The sequence below is a fragment of the Antechinus flavipes genome, chromosome 4, assembly GCF_016432865.1.
Source record: "Antechinus flavipes isolate AdamAnt ecotype Samford, QLD, Australia chromosome 4, AdamAnt_v2, whole genome shotgun sequence".
NCBI lineage: Eukaryota > Metazoa > Chordata > Mammalia > Dasyuromorphia > Dasyuridae > Antechinus > Antechinus flavipes.
In genome coordinates, this window is record NC_067401.1 from 467213949 (window position 1) to 467232501 (window position 18553).

Consider the following 18553-nt stretch of genomic DNA (forward strand, 5'->3'; position numbering starts at 1 on the left):
AAACTGAATTTAGGTCCTGGGAAAGTTGCGGGATCAGTCCCCTCCCAGGCAAAACTCGTTGCTTCCTTTCCAAGAGCAGGTGGGAGAATTTGAACAGCAGCTGTCAGGGTGGCCCTAAGTCTCTCCCTCCATCCTCACCCCCCACAATCCATCCCAGCCCCGAATCCTCTCATTTAGGGCTTGGACGTGGACAGGGAGCCTCCTGGCTCTCCTTCCCCCAAGGCCGAGCCGCCTCGCTATGTCTGACCACCAGAAGCCGTGTGAGGAGGCTGGTCTCCTGGGAGTGAGCCGCCCTCCAGCCCCTTCTCCTAATGTCACGCTGCAAAGAATCATGGGCAATTTGATTAGAGAGGGAGTTTTCTGGACTACAGGACGGGCTGAAGAAAATTCCCCCTGAGCTCCTTCCCGACCAGAGGGCTGAACCTAGTCATGTGTCCTCTGTCCCTCTGGTCCCTGCCAAGAGCCTTCACCACCTCTTCTTCCTGCTGAAAGGGCTGGATATACACAGCTCAGCCTGTGGGGGTGACTGGGACTCTCTATGAATTCTAATATATTCATGAAAGATATAATAATAATAACAATAATACATTAGGAATAAGAATATATGAAGGATGCATTCAGCAGTGTGGGGAACTCCCTTTGCTAAGGTAGATTACGATCCATCTCTGATTTAGTAAGAGGTAGATTAGAGCTCTGGAAGGGTTCATATAGACTAACCTCCTATTTTCTACAGGAGGAGATTGAGTATCAGGGGGTTATATGAGGCAGCCAGCTGCCAGAGCTGGTCAGTATTTCAGGAGGAATTGGAACTTGGGTCTTATTCATTCCGAGTCTTCTTTACTGTCATTCTCGCTTCCGGTTGGGGAAATTGAGCTCCCGATAATCTGAGACACTTAATTGAAATCCATAGATAGGAAGTGGTAGAAGAGGTTCAGACTGGCCAGGATTCTTTCACCTCCTATTTCTGTTCCTGAGTTTCTGGACTTCAAAGGTGCATCCCATTCACTGGGGTACCTTTCAGTTCCCTTTGGGATGTTGTCTTCTTTCATTAGAAAGTAAGGTCCACAGGGACAGTGGCTATCTTTCAATTGGTTTATATTTGTTATACCATCACATAGTGAATCAATAAACATTTAATAAGTACCTACTATGGCCCAGATATTGCTAAGTGTTAGGGACAGCAAAAAAAAGTCTAAAGACAATATCCATGAGCTCAAGGAACTAACAGTCTAAAAGAGACAATAACATGCTCAGTGTCTGATACACATTAAGTACTTAATACTTCCTCCCTCCCTCCCTTACTCCCTTCCTTCCTTCCTTCTCTGTTCTTTTCCTTTCCTTTCCTTCCCTCCCTCCCTCCATTTCTTTTATAAATACTTGTTTTTCCCTCCCTCTTTTCCTCCCTCTCTCCCTTCCTTCCTTCTTCCTTCCCTCCCTTCTTTCCTTCCTCCCTTCCTTCTTCCCTTCTTTTCTTCCTCTCTTCATTCTTTCTTTCCTTTTTCTCTTCCTTCCTCCCTTCCCTCTTCTTTCCCTTTCCTTTCCTTTCATTTCTTCCCTTTCTTCCTCCCTTCCTTCCTTCCTTCTTTCCTTCCTCCCTCCCTTCATCTTCTTATTCCTTTCTTCCTTTCTCCCTTCCTTCCTTCCTTATCTGTTCTTTTCCTTTCCTCCTTTCTTCTCCTTTCCTTTCCTTTCCTTTCCTCCCCCCTCCATTTCCTTAATAAATACTTGTTTCTCCTTCCTTCCTTCCTTCCTTCTTTCCTTCCTTCCTTCTTTCCTTCCTTCGTTCCTTCTTGTCACTCTTGAGCCTATAATTCTACATTTCACCCATTATATTCCAGTGAACTCAGTTCTGAGAAATCCCAGCTTCCAGTCCCTTCTCCCCCACCACGTGCATTCCCACTGGGGCAGCATTTACACAACAGCTGCATCTGCCGGATTCAGAAAGTGGGTGCCGGGCTGGAGCAAAGGCCCGTTCGTCCTGCGCCCCGTCCCCCCCCCCCCCCAGGAGCTGGCTCACCTCAGCCATGTGTCATCTTTGGATCCCAGTGGCTTTGTTTTCCATAAGATAAACACTTAGCTCTGCTTGCAGGGAGAGGCGAAACATTTCTTTTGTTAATTAAATCATCCTCCCGGATGATAAATGCACAGCTTACATTTGTATCTTCTAAAATATCAAAGGCTTGATTAGTAAGTCTTATGTTTTCAACTTCAGGCTATTTTTCCAGATTCCTGGAAATCACACAAGGCTAGGCCGGGGAGATCCTCCATATTTACTGAGGCTTTGGGGGGAATTGAAAAGGAAACATCCTTGGGCCCACGTCGACCTTCCCCTTGGACTTTCGGCCGTGGCGACCTCTCAAACTGGGAACACCAGAAAAAGGGGGAAACGGAGGGAGGAGAAAAAATGGAGAAGAAAAGGGAGTCGACAGCCAGTCCTACAGACCAGCCTGTGGGGACCTCCTCAGAAAAATCCGTGCCCCACTTTCACCCCTGTTCTGTGTTTCCTGAATTTCTCCTGACAGTTGGCAGCTCTGTTTGCCAAAACCACAACAAAGAGGGGCCTTGAGTTTCCCCAGAAAGCATTTTTCTCTGGCCCGCCTGTCTCTGATCGTCTCACAAAGGTGTTATTGTTGCTGGCTTGCTGGGGCCCTGAGCACCTGAGGGAGATCAAAGGCACGTTTTGATGCCAGTCTGACCACACAGTCTCTCACCGGCTGCATGAAATGAAAGCTGATGATTAATCTCCTGTGCCCCGAAGGCCCCTCCGCACAAAGGGGGAAATATATTTCTAGCAAAACATGACCATCATAAAGTTGCATTTTATGGCCCTAATTTAAAAAAAGGCAGAGTTCACTATGGGCGACAGCGGCTGCTTTGGTGTCCCGCTGGGGGCCCCGCCGTCGCCTCACGTCCTTCGGCTGGGGATGGTATAGACATGCACAGATAAAGAAATTCCAGAAAAGAAGCGCTTCCCTGGCAGGCCACGCCAAGATGGCACCGGGGGGATCCCAAACAAAGCCGTCCGAGGGCTCCCGGCAAAGACTGGGGTGCCTGCGATGTGCTCGTTGGCTTTGGGGGGCCCTGATGGTCTGGGGGTCTGGGATTTTGTCTCAATATTGTGAATGAATTCAGCTCTGAGGGACTGGGGATTCAAGCCCAGAGGCCATCTTGCTTTTGGCAAAGAGCATCTCTAGGTACCTTCAACATGAGGCTTTTCCCTCCTACTCCCAACCCTCATTAGCTAGACTCTCCTGAAATGAATTTGTGTCTTCACTTGGGTAGCAAGAGCTAGCAGTGATGGGGGGTTTTAATATTTACAAAACACTTTACATGGGATTCATTTGATAATGTAAAAAGTGGAAGGAAAATGGGCCATGGATTCCATGGCTCCATCAGCACCAGAATAAATGACTAATACATTTAAGTTAATTATATAAATAATAAATAATTATATAAATAACAAATAAACTAATTTAGCCATTGGCGCTTCCATTCTGGCTCACTGGTCAGTTGCCCCACTAGAGTAATTTTTGCATGTCTTTCATAACCTGTCGCCGCCATCCTCCTCCTTTGTAGAACGTAAGCTTCCTGAGGGGAGAGGTGGTTTGGTTTTGTCACCGTGTCCCTAGCATTGGCCCAGGGTTTGGCAGACAAGTGAGCAATCATCAAATGTTGACTATTTTCAATGTTACAACTAGAAATGGCCTTATAGGCCATGTAGTCCACTCCATCCCTCATTTACAGACAGGTAAACTGAGGCCCAGGGAAATGAAATGCTTTGTCCAAGGATGAACAAGTAGATTTGTCAGGAAGGTAAAGGTCATGTTAAAATATTCCCACAAAGAGAAACTTTAACAAAGAAGGTCAACATGGGGGATTAGGAGAAGAGTCTTCTTTTTAAAAGTTTTAACCTCTCCATTCGGTTGGCCATCCCATGAATAACAAAAATAACAAAAAAAAAATCAATGTGTATATAGCATATATTATGTGAAGCATTATAAAATTATTTCAGTTGATCTTCACAATAACCAGTGAAGTAGATACTGTTATTATCTCCATTATACAGATGAGAAAACGGAGGCAAGCAGGGTTAAGTGACGCGCCAGGGTTAGTTAGTACCAGATTTGAACACATCTTTCTGACCCAAGGCCCAGATCTCTATCCACTGTGGCTCCTCACTGCCTATGAGCATGATTTGATTGACCATATGAAAAAACAAAGTATTGATGAGAAGATTTAAAGCTTCCTAATAGTCTGCTTACCAATGAATGATCTATTTGAATATTTTGAAGAGGAAAGTGATAGGAGCAGAGCTCCAGAAATGGGAGAAATTTTCGAGGAAGCCCTGACCAATCCACTCCTGATGAAGGAACTGAGGTACCGGCAAGTCATGACCTTTCCAAGATGGCACACATAGTAAGCCCTAGTGGTAGGGTTGGACTCGGGTCCTTGGCCCACATCTGTTTTGATGGGTCAACTCCAGGTAGAACAATCAGGAATCAGAAAGAACAGCTTTCTGTAGTTAATAGGTTAATTGTTCCAAGTTTAAGACTATCCTTTAAAAAGGGAAAGCACCACTGAAGCCCCTCTGGAATGACCATGAACCTGAACTATAGACTATATAGGAAGGAGGAGATGATATGGATTCTGGCAAGAGAGAAAGTAATACCAGAAACCTTAGACTGGAAGTGCTAGGAATGGGGTCAGGAAGAAACAGCCAGGAATTCATCTTCTTTAATTTCTGGTCTGGGAGCAGCTGGTGACTTTCTGTCTGTCTATAGATGTCTCTCTGTTCTTTCTCTCTCCCTCCTTTCTTTGTTTTTCTGTCAGTTTTCTTTCTCCCTTCTTTCCTTCCATCCTTCCTTCCCTCCCTCTCTTTCCATCTCTTCTTCCTTCCTTCTCTCCCTTCCTTCCTTTCTTTTTTCCAGGTTAAAAAGCTAAAATACCCCCTTTCTCAAGCTTTCTACTAGATGCCACTTCCTTCTCCAGTTCTTCCTGTTTGTCTCTTTGTATTCCTATCTTTCTGGATGTTTATTCTGTGTCTCTTCCTCCTCCTGTCCATCTCTTTCACAAGGTCCTATACAAAAGTGATTCAGTAGAAATCAAATTTAATCTCTGCATATGTTTGTGTGTCCGTGTCTTCAGAATTACCGTTAATAAACACATTCTCGATTTGCTGAAGTCATTTTTGATATATTTGCATTTTTTTGCACTGAGCTGGAAATTCTGCTTAAAATTAATATACTGTCCAGTTCTCATGAAATCCCCCTCCCCCCCTTCTTTGGTAACAGATTGGTAAAATATGTCTGTCTTACTGAATGATGTTCAGCCTAATATGGCACCATCAGCTGTGGCTAAAAGGTTCTGAGCATTGTCGGCTGGGAAGAAAATCCCACTGGAGAATGATTCCGAATAGACTAGGAGAGGGAGAGCAGGGACCACTGGGCATAGTCACATTCTCCTGAGCCATAGAAACCAACAAAAAGGTGGGGACAAGTTCACGTAAGGAGCGTTCACTGGCTTTACTGCCATATGTGAGAAAAGGATGGCCCAGTCCCTTATTGCTTGAAATGAATATACAAGTGATAGAGATAAACAGGGCCAAGTAGAGAAATGGCTTGGTTTCTCACTTGCCACCCTCCCGGATACCTAGAAGACATAGACTATAAACACAACGGAGGCTCTTCTACCATCTTCATCAATGACTTCAGCTAATCAATCGATCAATGAAGGTTCATTGGAAAGAGGGCAGATTTGGAGTCAGAGGAAATAGGTCAGAATGTCCCTTATGAGCTGCAGGTTCCTCATTTATATGAGAGAGAGAGAGAGAGAGAGAGAGAGAGAGAGAGAGAGAGAGAGAGAGAGAGAGAGAGAGAAGCAGATAGACATACAAACAGAGACAGAGAGATAGACACAGAGTGAGAGGAGCTTGCACTATGTAAGCTTGAAGAGCGCTTCTGGCTTGAAATTTATGGTTCTATAGTCCATGTTGAGTTCACTGAGGGACATGCTGGAGAAGCGACCGGGTCCAAGAATTGTAGAGATGAAAAGGAGTTTAGAGATGATCGAGCCTAATCCATTCTTTTTATAGAAAGTCTATTCTATAGTTACCAGTTTCCTCCCCATGGCTATGTTTCTGTTTTGTATATGTTCTAAACTTATTTTTCTGGGTACAAATAGAAATTAGGAGCGAAATTGGCAACAAATATATATATATATATATATATATATATATATACATATATATACACACACACACATTCATATATACATATGTATATATATACATGTATGCACACATATACATGTGTGTATTGTGTTACAAATATTATATACATACCTGCACATATATACATGTGTGTATAAGATACGTATGTGCATGTGTGTATGTATGTATGTAAATCTCTTCCCTTAATTCCAATAGAATGCAAACTTCTTGAGAACAGGAATTATTTGTCTTTTCCTCTCCTATCCCCAGTATCTAGTAAGGCACCTGACACAGAGTACTTAGTGAATCTTTCTGAATGCTGTAAGCTTACACTGCTAATTGATGAACCCCTAGCTGGGATCAACATTTCATGGGTAACCCCAATCATGCTGATTTCTCTTTTACCTCCATCCCTTCTCTGGGCTGTTTTACCACCTTACCAACAATCTTGCCCCTTCCATTCAGGTACCTCCTTATTTTCCCCTCCTCTTTTCTTCCTTTTCCTTCCCCTTCCTCTTTCTAGATCCTTTTTAAAAATATATATATAATATATATGTATATATATGTACACACATATATATATTCTTTTATTTTTCTTCCTTCCTTCCTTCCTTCCTCCTTCCCTCCTTCATTTCTTCCCTCCCTCCCTTCCTTCCTTTTTTTACCATTACTCATACTGGATTTATGAATGGTTGAACAATCCAAGTGGATGGGTGGATATCCCATCATCTTCACCCCTGATAGCATCTAGCATAGCTTTATATAGTGCTTTAAGGTTTGCGAAATACATTAGAAATGTTATCTATCTCATTTGATCCTCACAACAGCCTTGAGAGGTAGGTGGTATTAATATTGTATTTTACAGATGGGGCCATTGAGCAAGCAGCGGTTAAGCAACTTCCTAGCGTTACACAGCTAGTATCAGACTAACAATGAATGCAAGTTTTCCAGGACTCAGTACTCTATCTATCGGGTCACTTTTTTTTAAGACAACGATGGAAAATACATCAAAATGTTCTTGGAAAATTCCTTAAATATGGCTCCTGGTCATGGAAGGTAGGGCATTGCATCAATATACATGAAAGCTCTTAAGGAGTTGGGAAATATTACCCATGTTTATTTGGGGACCTGCACATATTCATATTTTTATCCTTTCAGCAACCACATTAAGTAATTACAATTTATTAGCATCCATTCTACCACAGGAAAGCTGAGCTTATATGAATCTAGAGCTGGCAAGGATGTCAGGAGGCATTGAATCCAATACCTTAGCTAATGTTAAGAAGACTCCATACCTTGCCTGAGATCATACCGAGATTTATGGGTCCATGGGATTCAAATCAGGACTCTCTGATTGCAGAGTTACTGGTCTTTCTATTGAACAACAATATCTCCCCTTGGTCACGCCATCACTTGCTCCAGGTTACAAAGCAGAGATTTTAACTGGAGTGACTGGAATTTCTGCCCTTTTATTACCAAAGGCTGAAGATATCTGTCATGGTGTCCACCCATTGAACCCCAATCTTCTCTTCCCCAAATGAAATGACCCCATTTCTTTCAACTGATTCTCACAAGATTTGATCTCACAATCTTGATCTCACTATTTCTCTAATGCTTTTAGAAAGACAAGAGAATTAGAGACTGTTTCAGAAATCCTCCCAAAACACTAAGAATCTATAATTTTTAGTTGAAGGAATAATAATCTTTTAATCCTCTGTTCCTTTATCTGGGACACTGTGTAACCTACTTGAACTATCAATGATAAAGGCCTCCGATATTAAGATTATGGAAGAATCTTATTATTGCTGCCCATTGTCAGGGTTAATGATCCTCCCTCTAAGTCAGAGGTCCTTGACCTTATTTATGTGTATTATGGACCCTTTTAACAATCTGGTGAAGTCCATAGACTTCCTTCTCAGAATAACACTAGCTGCACAGTGGTTAAGCATTTTGGACTTGGAATCGGGAAGTGCTGAGTTCAAATCCAGTTTTGAGTGTCATATCAAATCACTTAATCTTGATTATCTTCAGTCTCCCTATCTTTAAAATAGGAATAATAATAGCATCTACCTCCCAGGGCTGTTGTAAGGAATAAATTATATAATATTTGCAAAACCCTTTTTAGAAACTTTATAATATATAAATATAAATCTTAGTAATTAAACGATTGAAGGAAATGCTAAATTTCTGTTAGGGGTAAATAAAAATAAAGACGCAGCCCCCACACACCCCCAATCTTAGTTCGCCAGCCTTTAAAATCCAGGTTAAGAACTCCTGCCCCAGAATGTAGCTTACTTCATTTCAGTGCCCAGCACTTCCTTGCTTTGCCTTCTGTTCCTTCCTCCCTCCCTCCTCCTCCTCCTCCTTTCAGCTTTGCCTCCCCTCTCCCTCAACCCTTACCCCTTTGTCCTCATCTGGGGAAAATACAGGGAGTCGTTAGTCTCACTTTAACAGAGTAATGACTTTTAAATAAAAATACAGTGGAAATGGGTACTTATCAAAATGGAATGCTTTCAGACCCATGCATTTAAAGAAGATATAAATTTTAGGGCAGGCACTAAATTTTAACTGCAATCTGGGAGAAAGCCTTTTCAGTAATTCATAGAGAAAAATTAACAAAGCGAAAATTGCTTATCAGTGTTCTTTTGAAGTCCTGATAGAGAACATAATTCTACAGATCATTAGGCCCCGCTCTGAGGACCAGAGATTTATATTGATTGAGAGAATCCAGAGAGTGAGGCTCCCAGCCAAGGCAAACAGGCGCTCCGCTGAAGGAGCTGTCCAGTAACGCATTAGTGTCTTCGAGGTCAAGGGCAGGAGGGAAGGGGGCCGGCATCTGCAGATCCGATTTCATCCCTGAGCTCCCTGGTCATCACGATGTCACTGAAGACACTGACCTTGCTCCTTTGGACAGCTTCTTCCAGCCAGAACCGAAGCTTTGTGAAAGGATCTGACTGTCTCGGATGAGGGCATCAAGAACAGGCAGAGGAGGAGAACTCCAGGCTCCGATCAAAGTCAGAGGAGGGAGGGAAGAGACAGGGCAAGGAGAGAGGCCGAAGGCCTTGTCCTGTGTGTTTGTGTGTGAGTGTGTGTGAGAGAGAGAGGGAGAGAGATTTATATTTATCTATGTTATATCTATAACATTAGAATCTCTCTACTAATTCTTTTTCCTCATCTTTTTTTATTAAAAAGTTAATTTTTAAAAATGAGTGTGAATAATAAGCAAACCAATTGAACCATAAAAGCAAGCAGGAATTGGGAGTGTTCTGTCAAGTAAAATATAACCAAGAATTTGGAATAAATGAGGTCTTCAGGAAGATAAAATCTCATTGGAGGGTTGGGAGTGGGAAGAGAAAGAGAGAAAAAGAGAGAGAGAGAGAACGAGAACACAACTGTGAGTTTTAGGGTTCTCACTTACCCCCATGTGACAAGAAGATGTTCCACAGATCAGAGCCAGACGAGAGGTAATTGGCTGTTTTTCACAGGGCAGGTTATACCCTTTCACATCTGCTCCAATCACTCCTGTGGAAAAAACAAAACAAAACAATCCTTCACCATATAGAAATGTATGTATGCAATTATATGTATATATATTTTAAAACAGCAATACTGGACACCTGATATAGTCCTGATATAGAACATGATACAAACGCTTGCGCGCGTGCACACACACACACACACACACACACACACATCAAATACTCCTTTTTAGAGAAGAAAAATACTGAGGACTTTCCACGTCAAGAACCCACTTCAGGTAAGAGGGAAATTGCTGCTTCAGGGTTACATTGCTGAGGATTGCTTCCTATATGGGAAGAGCAGATCAATTAAAAAGCATGTATTAAGTATCTTTTAGGTGCTAGATGCTAGGAATAAAAAAGACAAAAAGGAAATGTTCCCTGTTATCAAAGTTCCTCTTTTGTAGCAGGGAAAACACAAAATACATATTTAGGTGGCGCAGTGAATGGAGCACTGGGTCTGAATCAGGAAGAGCTGATTTCATATCCAATCTCAGATACTAATTGTGTGATCCTGAGAAAGGAGGAAGAAGGAAAAAAAAAAAAGTCAAGGACAGAAGGAAGAAAGAAAATAAAGAAATATTTATTAAGCTCCTACTTTGTACCAGCTACTGTGCTAAGTGTTTTAAATATATTTCATTTAAATATATAAATATTTATATATTTATTTAGAAAATATTTAGATATTTAATATATTTATATACATAAACTTATGTATATAAATATATCAAATAATATCTAAATATTTTTCACAACAATGCTGGGATTAAGGTGTTATTACATACATTTGACACATAAGGAAACTGAGGCAGCCTGAATTACAAGATCTGCTCAGGGTCACACAGCTAGCAAGTGGCCAAGTGTCTTAACGCTGAAATGGGATTGAGGTTTTCCTGATTCCAGGCCCAAAGTTCCTTAGATTTAGTGTCAGAAGTTGTCACTTTCAGTGTAGCTTTACCCATAATACTTGATGAAAGGTACAGAGCTGTCATGTCATTCTTTGGCCATCAGTTTTATCCTTCAGTAAATGGGGTCCTCTCTTTGAGTTCTGAAACTGTGGCAGTACTGAAAGGTTGTGGAATCAGGCCACGTTAGGCCTGAGCTCTCATCTTCATTGGAAGTGGCCAGGGATGGAACTGCCCGCCCAGCAGAGACAATGACCTCGACCCTGGGACCTGGCTCGGTCCCTGTGTGATTCCCTCCACCCAATTCTCCAGTTGCAAGAAGGAATTTATGAGTTGAAAAACTGAGAATGCTCAACGCTCTTAGTCATTTGGTATTTATTTAGCAAATAACCGTTCCCTGGTTTATAGCTTGCAAATGGGAATAAAAAGTCTCCCAAGGCCACGCCTCGGACTCAGAAGCGGAGACCAAAGGAGTTAAGGCCAGAATGTCTTGCTCGGTAGTAGGGAACATTCGAGGAAATTCTTGGGGAACGTTCTATCTAAAAGAGATGGGAAAATTTTGGGAAAAGGGAGCCTCTCAGCATTTGTTCCTTCTTAAGGAGGAAAGGGTAGCTGAGGATTTCAGCTGCACTGGGAGCTCTGGATGGTGGCGGTTACAGACCAACGCCATCCTGCAGAAACTACCTCTAAGTAGACCAGCAAAGCAGCGATGACTCCTTGGTCCCAGGAGGGAACGCGTGTCCAGAGAAGGAATGAGTCCAGAGGGGAAGCAGCCGACATTAGTAGCCACAAAGCACCCAGAGGCCTTCATAATGGCCTGGCTATTTGTGAGCCTGAGCCGCACGGTCCTCACACGGTACAGGGTTTCTCACTCGCTGAAGTTGTGACATCACTTTTCCAGATTTGGAGGGGAAATGATTGATTTCTGTCTTGATGACGATGAACATGACAATGATGTCATTTGAAGAAACGTCTTTGCTTGAAAGCGATTGTGCCGCCTGTCCGACTATTAAAGAGAAATACATTGGTGGGAGCTCCCTGGCTACTCTTAGGGCACAGTGACTCGCAGAATTCCTTGAACCTACTTGCCCATTGGGGGAACCGAGCTCGGAGACAGAGAGGTGTCAAAGTGTTAAATTATCATCCTACATCTGAGGAGAAAGACAATTCCCAATCTATGATCCGGGACGGCTTCGAGTGCCTTGAAACCGCATCGCAAACTTCTATGTGGGGTCTTTCTCAACCAGAGACATAAGAGAAAGATTGGTTAATAAAATATTCCCTTCAGTTATTGAGATCACCACAAACCATACACAAGGATTCGATTTTTAAAGATTAGAATTGAATAAAAGAGATTCAACTCCAAGATTAGACAAAATCATTTTAACCAATCCTTGGAGAATCACAAGGCAGTTAGAGTGCTAGATATCACATCAAGAAGATGGGTTCAAGTTCTGCTTCTGATACTTAGCTGCAACTCTTGGTTTGGAGCATTTTCTTTGGTTTTTCCTTATGCTGAAATGTTCTCATTCTTCATTCCCATCTCCTTCAAATCCTAACTAAAATCCCTTATTCTACTGGAAACTTTTCCCAACCCCTCTTAATTCTAACACTTTTTCTCTGTTAATTATTTCTTATTTATTCTGCTATATAGCTTGTTCATTTATACTCCTTTCCTCGTTGCCCCATTAATCATGAACTCCTTCCGGGAAGGGACTGTCCTTTGTATCTCTCTGTAATTTTCATATTATTTTGTATTTTATATTATCTTTTGTATTCTCTTTGTATCTCGGGGGCTTTGCATTGTGCCTGACACGTTAGGATCTTAACAAATACTTATCGAATGACTCATCTGACTCGATTTTCACAACTGAAAAATGGAGACAATAATAGAACCCACCTCCCAGGATTGTTGTAAACATCAAAAGAGATAATATTTGCACCACAGTTCCTGGCAAATCATAGGCACTTAATACATGCAGGCTTCTTTAAGCTTTAAGTCCTCAGATTATTGTTGGCAAATATCAAAGTTTTTTTTGTGAATGTCAATATTAATAGTAACGATACTTGTTATTGTGAACATTCATTTGGAAAGGTGCAAGAAGTACTGGTTGACGAGTCACAAGTAAAATAATATTGTAAAACAGAGCTCAGGATGAAGGGGATAAAATTAGCATTTTTTCTGTAAATATCCAAAGAATCGCTCTATAAGGATTTTGCAGAAACCGCCAAGAAGTGAAGACACAGTTAGAGCGGAGGGTTTAGCCCCAGCCCAGATCGCCCAGTATGATGTCACCCATATGGAAGACACGGCAGTCTTGGAGACGGAAGCAGATTTTTCCTGACCTAGGATGGGGTTAGAGACAGTTTTTTCTATTAGCCGAAGTGTAACAAGTGGCCATCTTTAAACTGCCTGGCTGAGCAGCCTTTGGGTTTCTCTACGTTGCCACATGAGAGTGAAGGCTCTTGCGTTCAGAATTGGTCATCCCATTTGGCATGGGGCAAGGGAGGGCCTGAGGGCTAGCCCTATGGGATATGGGATTTTCTTTTGTTCTTTTCCATTATTGGTGCAGGGGGTGAAGTTTCCCATCTGGCCCAGGAGTATAGGATCTTAAAATGTAAGAATTCAAGTCAAGTCTAATAACAACTTGAGGAGTAAAATTTTGAGGAGAAAAACCAGAAGAAGCCGGCTTTGTTCTTGAAATAATGTGGATAATGCCATTTGGAATGGAGCTAAATTGTGAGCCTAATCCCTCTTCCCTCCCTGGAGGAGAGAGCTGGATTGTGTCCCCAAAGTATTGGGGAGAACGTTTAAATGTTTCTCCGTGCTGTAGCTTTGAAGTAAATATTTCTTTGTAAAAGCTAGCCCAGAGTTAAGTAGATGCTTAACTGAAGATGCTATTCACAGGGAACCTTAAATGGGGGAGAACAATTGATCCTACTTTGTTGCGGGGGGTAGGGGAGGGAGGCTCGGGTCAATGACAGAGAAGAGAGATCCTCCAAATTGTTTAGCAAACCGGAGAATGTTAAGGAAGGGGGGAGATGTAACAGTTGTGCTCCTCAGCCAGTGGGGCCAAAGGTCACTTGTGTTTTACAGTAATAAAAACCCCAAACAATGTCTGCTCTCAGAAAGGCAGAACAAGGGGATATTGGGACAAAGCTGGAGAACAGGAGAGCTTTTCTGCAGAAAGTGGCTCCTGAACTGAGCCTTGAAAAAAAGTCTGGGTGCCAGGAGGCAGAGGGGAGGAGGGACGGATGGCAGCAAGGGAAGAGGCCTTGGGAGGCAGAGAAGCAAATCAAAGGAAGTGGAGGAAGGGAAGTCTGGCTGAACCTTTGAGTTTATGGAGGGGAAGCAAATCAGTGATGGTGGAGAAGAGGATGGGTGAGCAGGGGAGTGACACAGAGCTGTGCGTCCCTCCATGTGGGGAGCATGAGTTAGAGGGAGGGTGACTTGAGAGGAACTAATCAGGCATCTTTGTGACAAGAAAGGCCTGGGGAACAAGTCCCTGATCTAGGGAGGTGACTGTGTGGGTGGAGATTGGGAGAAGCCATTGTTGTTCTTCTTTCTTAGGAAGAAACCAAAGTCTTATTCCCCTGGTTTCCAAATATGGAAAACCATCATAGAATTCCCCCTTAGAGCTCTGAAGGACCATCAGTCCTGGACTTTGGCTCCAGAGTGTTCATGAATATTAAATACATTGGATACTTTGGAGAGGCAGGTTTGGCTCGGGAAAGGGAGGCTTCAAATAGGGTTAAAATTCCTGTTTCTTCAGCGGGCTTTTGGATGCCACAAGAAGCACTGCCTCCCTCCCCGCCCCGACCCCCACTGCCCAAACCCCCCTGCTCAAATAGAAGAACTCTAAGTGCCAAGAGTTTTTGGCCTGAGAGACTAATCCAGCTCTTTCTTCCCAAATCCCTGTTGCTCATCAGAATGCTCCATCCCTTGAATCCCTGCCAAGTGGAATAGCACTGATGGCATTAGAAGGACTGTTTTGTTCAGCACTGTCTGGGGATGCTTACCAGAGTGGCTTAGAACCAGTGCTGACGACACCAAGGTCACGGACCCGACTGCTTCTCTGTGCTGGCTCCAGGAAGTCCCCGACCTCCCCCCTCCACATTGGCTCATTGTGCTAGAGTGATTCCCCAAAGTTACACCAGCAGAAATGCTGTCAAATAACACCGAAAGCTTTCAGTCAGGGGGGCCGTGTGTCTGTTTTTTCTCAAGAGAGACAACTAGAACGTCACGGAACCTTGAATCAACAACTGATCAACAGGAACCTGCCACGTATAAGGCTCTATGCGAGGTACTGAAGATACAGAGACAGAAATAAAACATATGAAGACTGATTGAAGTGGTCGACAAGAGAAGCCTATTTCGGAGGAGGCTGAGAGGAAGGAGATCTGATTTGGTCTATTTGGCCCCTGGGAGAATGAGTGAAAATCACAAAGAGACAAATTCGGATTTGATATAAGAAAAATAGCAGCTGAGCAATGGGAGCTGTCCAAAAGATGACCTGGGTGGTTCTAAAGTTCCCTCTTCAGACAAAGGCTGGGTGCCCACGGGCCAGGTCTGCCTTAGGGGGCATTCTTTTGGAAGCCTGGGTTCAGTTAAGCATCCACTGAAGTCTTTTTTACTCTTAAATACAGTGATTCTGTGACCAGACCATTTATGTGTCAAGTATGTGACATTCACTTGCCAAACTGACTTCAGGCTAAGGGATTTAGGGGGTGAGGGTGGGAGCGGAGAAGTGCTCGAAGACCTTCACCTAAGTTATGAGTAAAGGGGTTCCCTGATCAGTGGGGTGAAGTATTTATAAGCTACGAGCAGAGATTTTCCAGAGTCCTCCTGAGGTGGGAACAACAATGAATCAGAGATAATAGCAATAATGACTGGTGGTTGAATCTGACCCTACTTGGAGTTTTCTTGGAAAAGATGCTGCAGTGGTTGGCCATTTCATTTTCCAGCTCATTTTATAGATGAGGAAACTGAGGCAAACAGGGTGAAATGTTGCCTAAGGACACACATCTCATAAATATCTGAGGCTAAATTGAACTCATGAAGATGAGTCTTCCCCACTTCCCACATGGTGTTCTGTGCATTATGGTACTCCCTGGTGCCATAGCTAGCATTACATGGGAGAGCAGTACCTGTTATCTCATTCAACCCTCAGAGGGATACCTGTAATCTCACTTGAGTGTCACAACCACCCTGTGAGGAAGGTACTGTCATCCCCATTTTTCAGATGAAGAAGCTTAGACTTATACAGAGATTAAATGACTTGGCCAGGGTCACAAAGCTAATAATTGTCAAAGGAGGAATCTGAACTCAGTGTTGTTAACCCGTGTCACGGACCAGCTGGACCAAGGACTAGAGCTGGTCCTTTTGGTCACAGAGCTTGACTGTGCTGGACTAAAGCTCACACATACAGAGACTGTGACCCAGGCCAGCAGAGAGCCTGCCCACAGCAACAAAATCAGTGAGCCTGCGGGGAGCATACTCACTTGGACCGAATGGACGCCGAACTTTGATTCAAAGGATTTGGGGGAAATGCTGCCCTTGCTAACACTTACTTCCCTGTGCGACCATAAGTCACAGACCATAAGCCTCTCTGCTTCTACATTGCTCACATCTTTGAATAAATCTGTTGAACTAGATGACCTCACTTGGTTTGTTTGACTAGGGTAGCATTTAGTAAGTAACTGTGCATTTGAACTCAGGTCTCCTAGACGCCAAGCCTGGTTCTCTAAACTCGACCTGGGAGGGATCTCAAAGGCCATTTAATCCATTCCAATCATTCTACAGAGAAGGAGACTGGGACTTAGGGAGGTAAAGAGATTTCTCTCAGGTTAAATATACAGTTAATAAGCATCAAAAATGGGATTTGAACTCAAGCCTTCTTATGCCAGATTTATATATATATTTTACTTTGTATTATGTTTTTGACATTGTACTGCATTTTTTTACATTGTATTATTTTTCCTCTCTAGGAGATCTCAAAAGAAAATGGATGAGACTTCCACAGGATGGGCAGCCTTGGAGAGATGGGATCTACAACGTCGGAGGGATCACACAACCATCGGAGTATTGTTAGTGTCTCTCCCTTAACTCTCTAAGAGACTGGGGGCTGCCTGTCTTTCCTAAATCTCACATCTCCCCCGTTGCCTAGCACAATGTACTGTGCATAGTAGTGTCTTACTAAATATATACATCACTCACACACAAACACACACATATTTTTAACACATAAATGGATATTGTTTTCAGGCAGCATTTTCGAGGAAACAGATTGCCCAGAGGCATATTTTCATGGTTTTCTGTTTTTAATGGGAGTAAAAAGTTTTATGTTCTGTTTTTTTTTTATTTCAAAGAGGATATGTTAAACATTTTCCACTTTTCCTTTGCTCAAAAGAAAAAAAAAATACACTAAGTTAGTTGCAAGTTGGTTATTACTTATGTGAAATTTTAATTATTTTTTAAAGGATGTAAAAAACCCTTGCTAGAAATAAAAACTCCCCTCTCTAGTCTGAGAACACAACATATTATTCATTAGAGTTCAGAAGTCACTGAATTCTCCTATGACTCAGTTTCCACATGTCTAAAAAAAAAAAAAAAGATGATATGAAGGGGCCGTGAAATGGAGCCTTAAGAAAGGGTTTGAGCATGGAAATAATTGCAATGTGGTTAGAATGCCTTGGGGAAATGTAATCAAGATATTTTGTTTCTGTAAGCCTCGGCTTCCTTGTCTGTAAAATGATGTAGCTGGAGCAGATGGCCTCCAAGTTTCCTCCTAGACCCAGAACTCTGATTCAGTGATTCTAGGAAACATTCCCTTCCTTGTGGCAATGTTCATGCAGGGGTTGATGGGAAAAGCAAATGGAGCAGACCTAAAGGGAGCTTTACAATGTTTTACTCTCTATGAATGATTGAATGAAAAATAAATTACTACACTCTTACTCTATGCAAAGCTCTAGGATTAGAAATAGAAAAATAATAATTCTTATTCTCAAGGACCTTTCATTCTAATTGAAACAAACAAACAAACAAACAAAAAACAACCTCCATTGATTTCTGGGATCTTTTGAGTCAACACAGTAAAGTTGAATAAATGATGATCTAGTCTAATTCTCATGTTTCAGAAGAGGAAACTGAGGCCAAATGGAATAAAGTGATCCCAAAGCCTCAGGAATGGTTGATGGTAGAATTGAGTAGAGTCTTCAAAGACTCATGAATCTGAGGCTTTCCTTTAGGAATTACCTCTTAAGAACTGAAGGAACTTGGATAACTCACCTAGTTTCTCTCAGACTCAAAATTAAACCACCTCTTGCTCTAACCCTAATCCTCAGGTTTCCTCATATAATAAATGGGCTCTCTTGTGTCTATAAAATCGAACATGCTGAGGTTGTTGTGAGGAAAGTACTTTGTAGTCTTTTAAACATTATAAAATGTCAGAGCTTAGCCAATGACAACAATCCATTCTTAAGACTGCAGGCAAGGGGTGTGCTAGTAAACTTTGAACAATCTTCTCTCAGAAAAAAAAAAATAGAACAGATATTTAAGTTTAATTTACATCACTGCCATTTTCTCAGTTACTTTGTTAAGTGTAGACAAAACAATGAGTTAAGTCGTGATCTGCAATGATTTTTAGGTGCAAATGCTCATACTGAGGAAATGGAAAAGAGTAAGCATTTATGTAGCACCTATTATATGCCAGGCACTATGTTGTGTGTTTTACAAATATCATCTTATTTGTAATTCTCACAACTATGCTGCAAAGAAGGTGTTGATTTACCCCCAGTTTATAGATGAAGAAATTGAAGCAGAGTCAAATGACTTGTCCAGGATCATACAGCTAGTAAGCATTTGGGGCCGGGTCAGGTTTTCTTGACTCAAGGCTCAGAACATTATTCACTGAACCATCCAG

At 42.3% G+C, this 18553-nt stretch overlaps 1 protein-coding gene across 1 annotated transcript in view; it reads right to left on the bottom strand.

Moving 5' to 3' along the window:
- Nucleotides 1-18553, bottom strand: part of FGGY (FGGY carbohydrate kinase domain containing) — a 518439-nt gene that overhangs the window by 177217 nt on the left and 322669 nt on the right. The window contains 1 exon segment of the mRNA XM_051999569.1: nt 9627-9730. Coding sequence (XP_051855529.1) covers nt 9627-9730 — 104 coding nt within the window.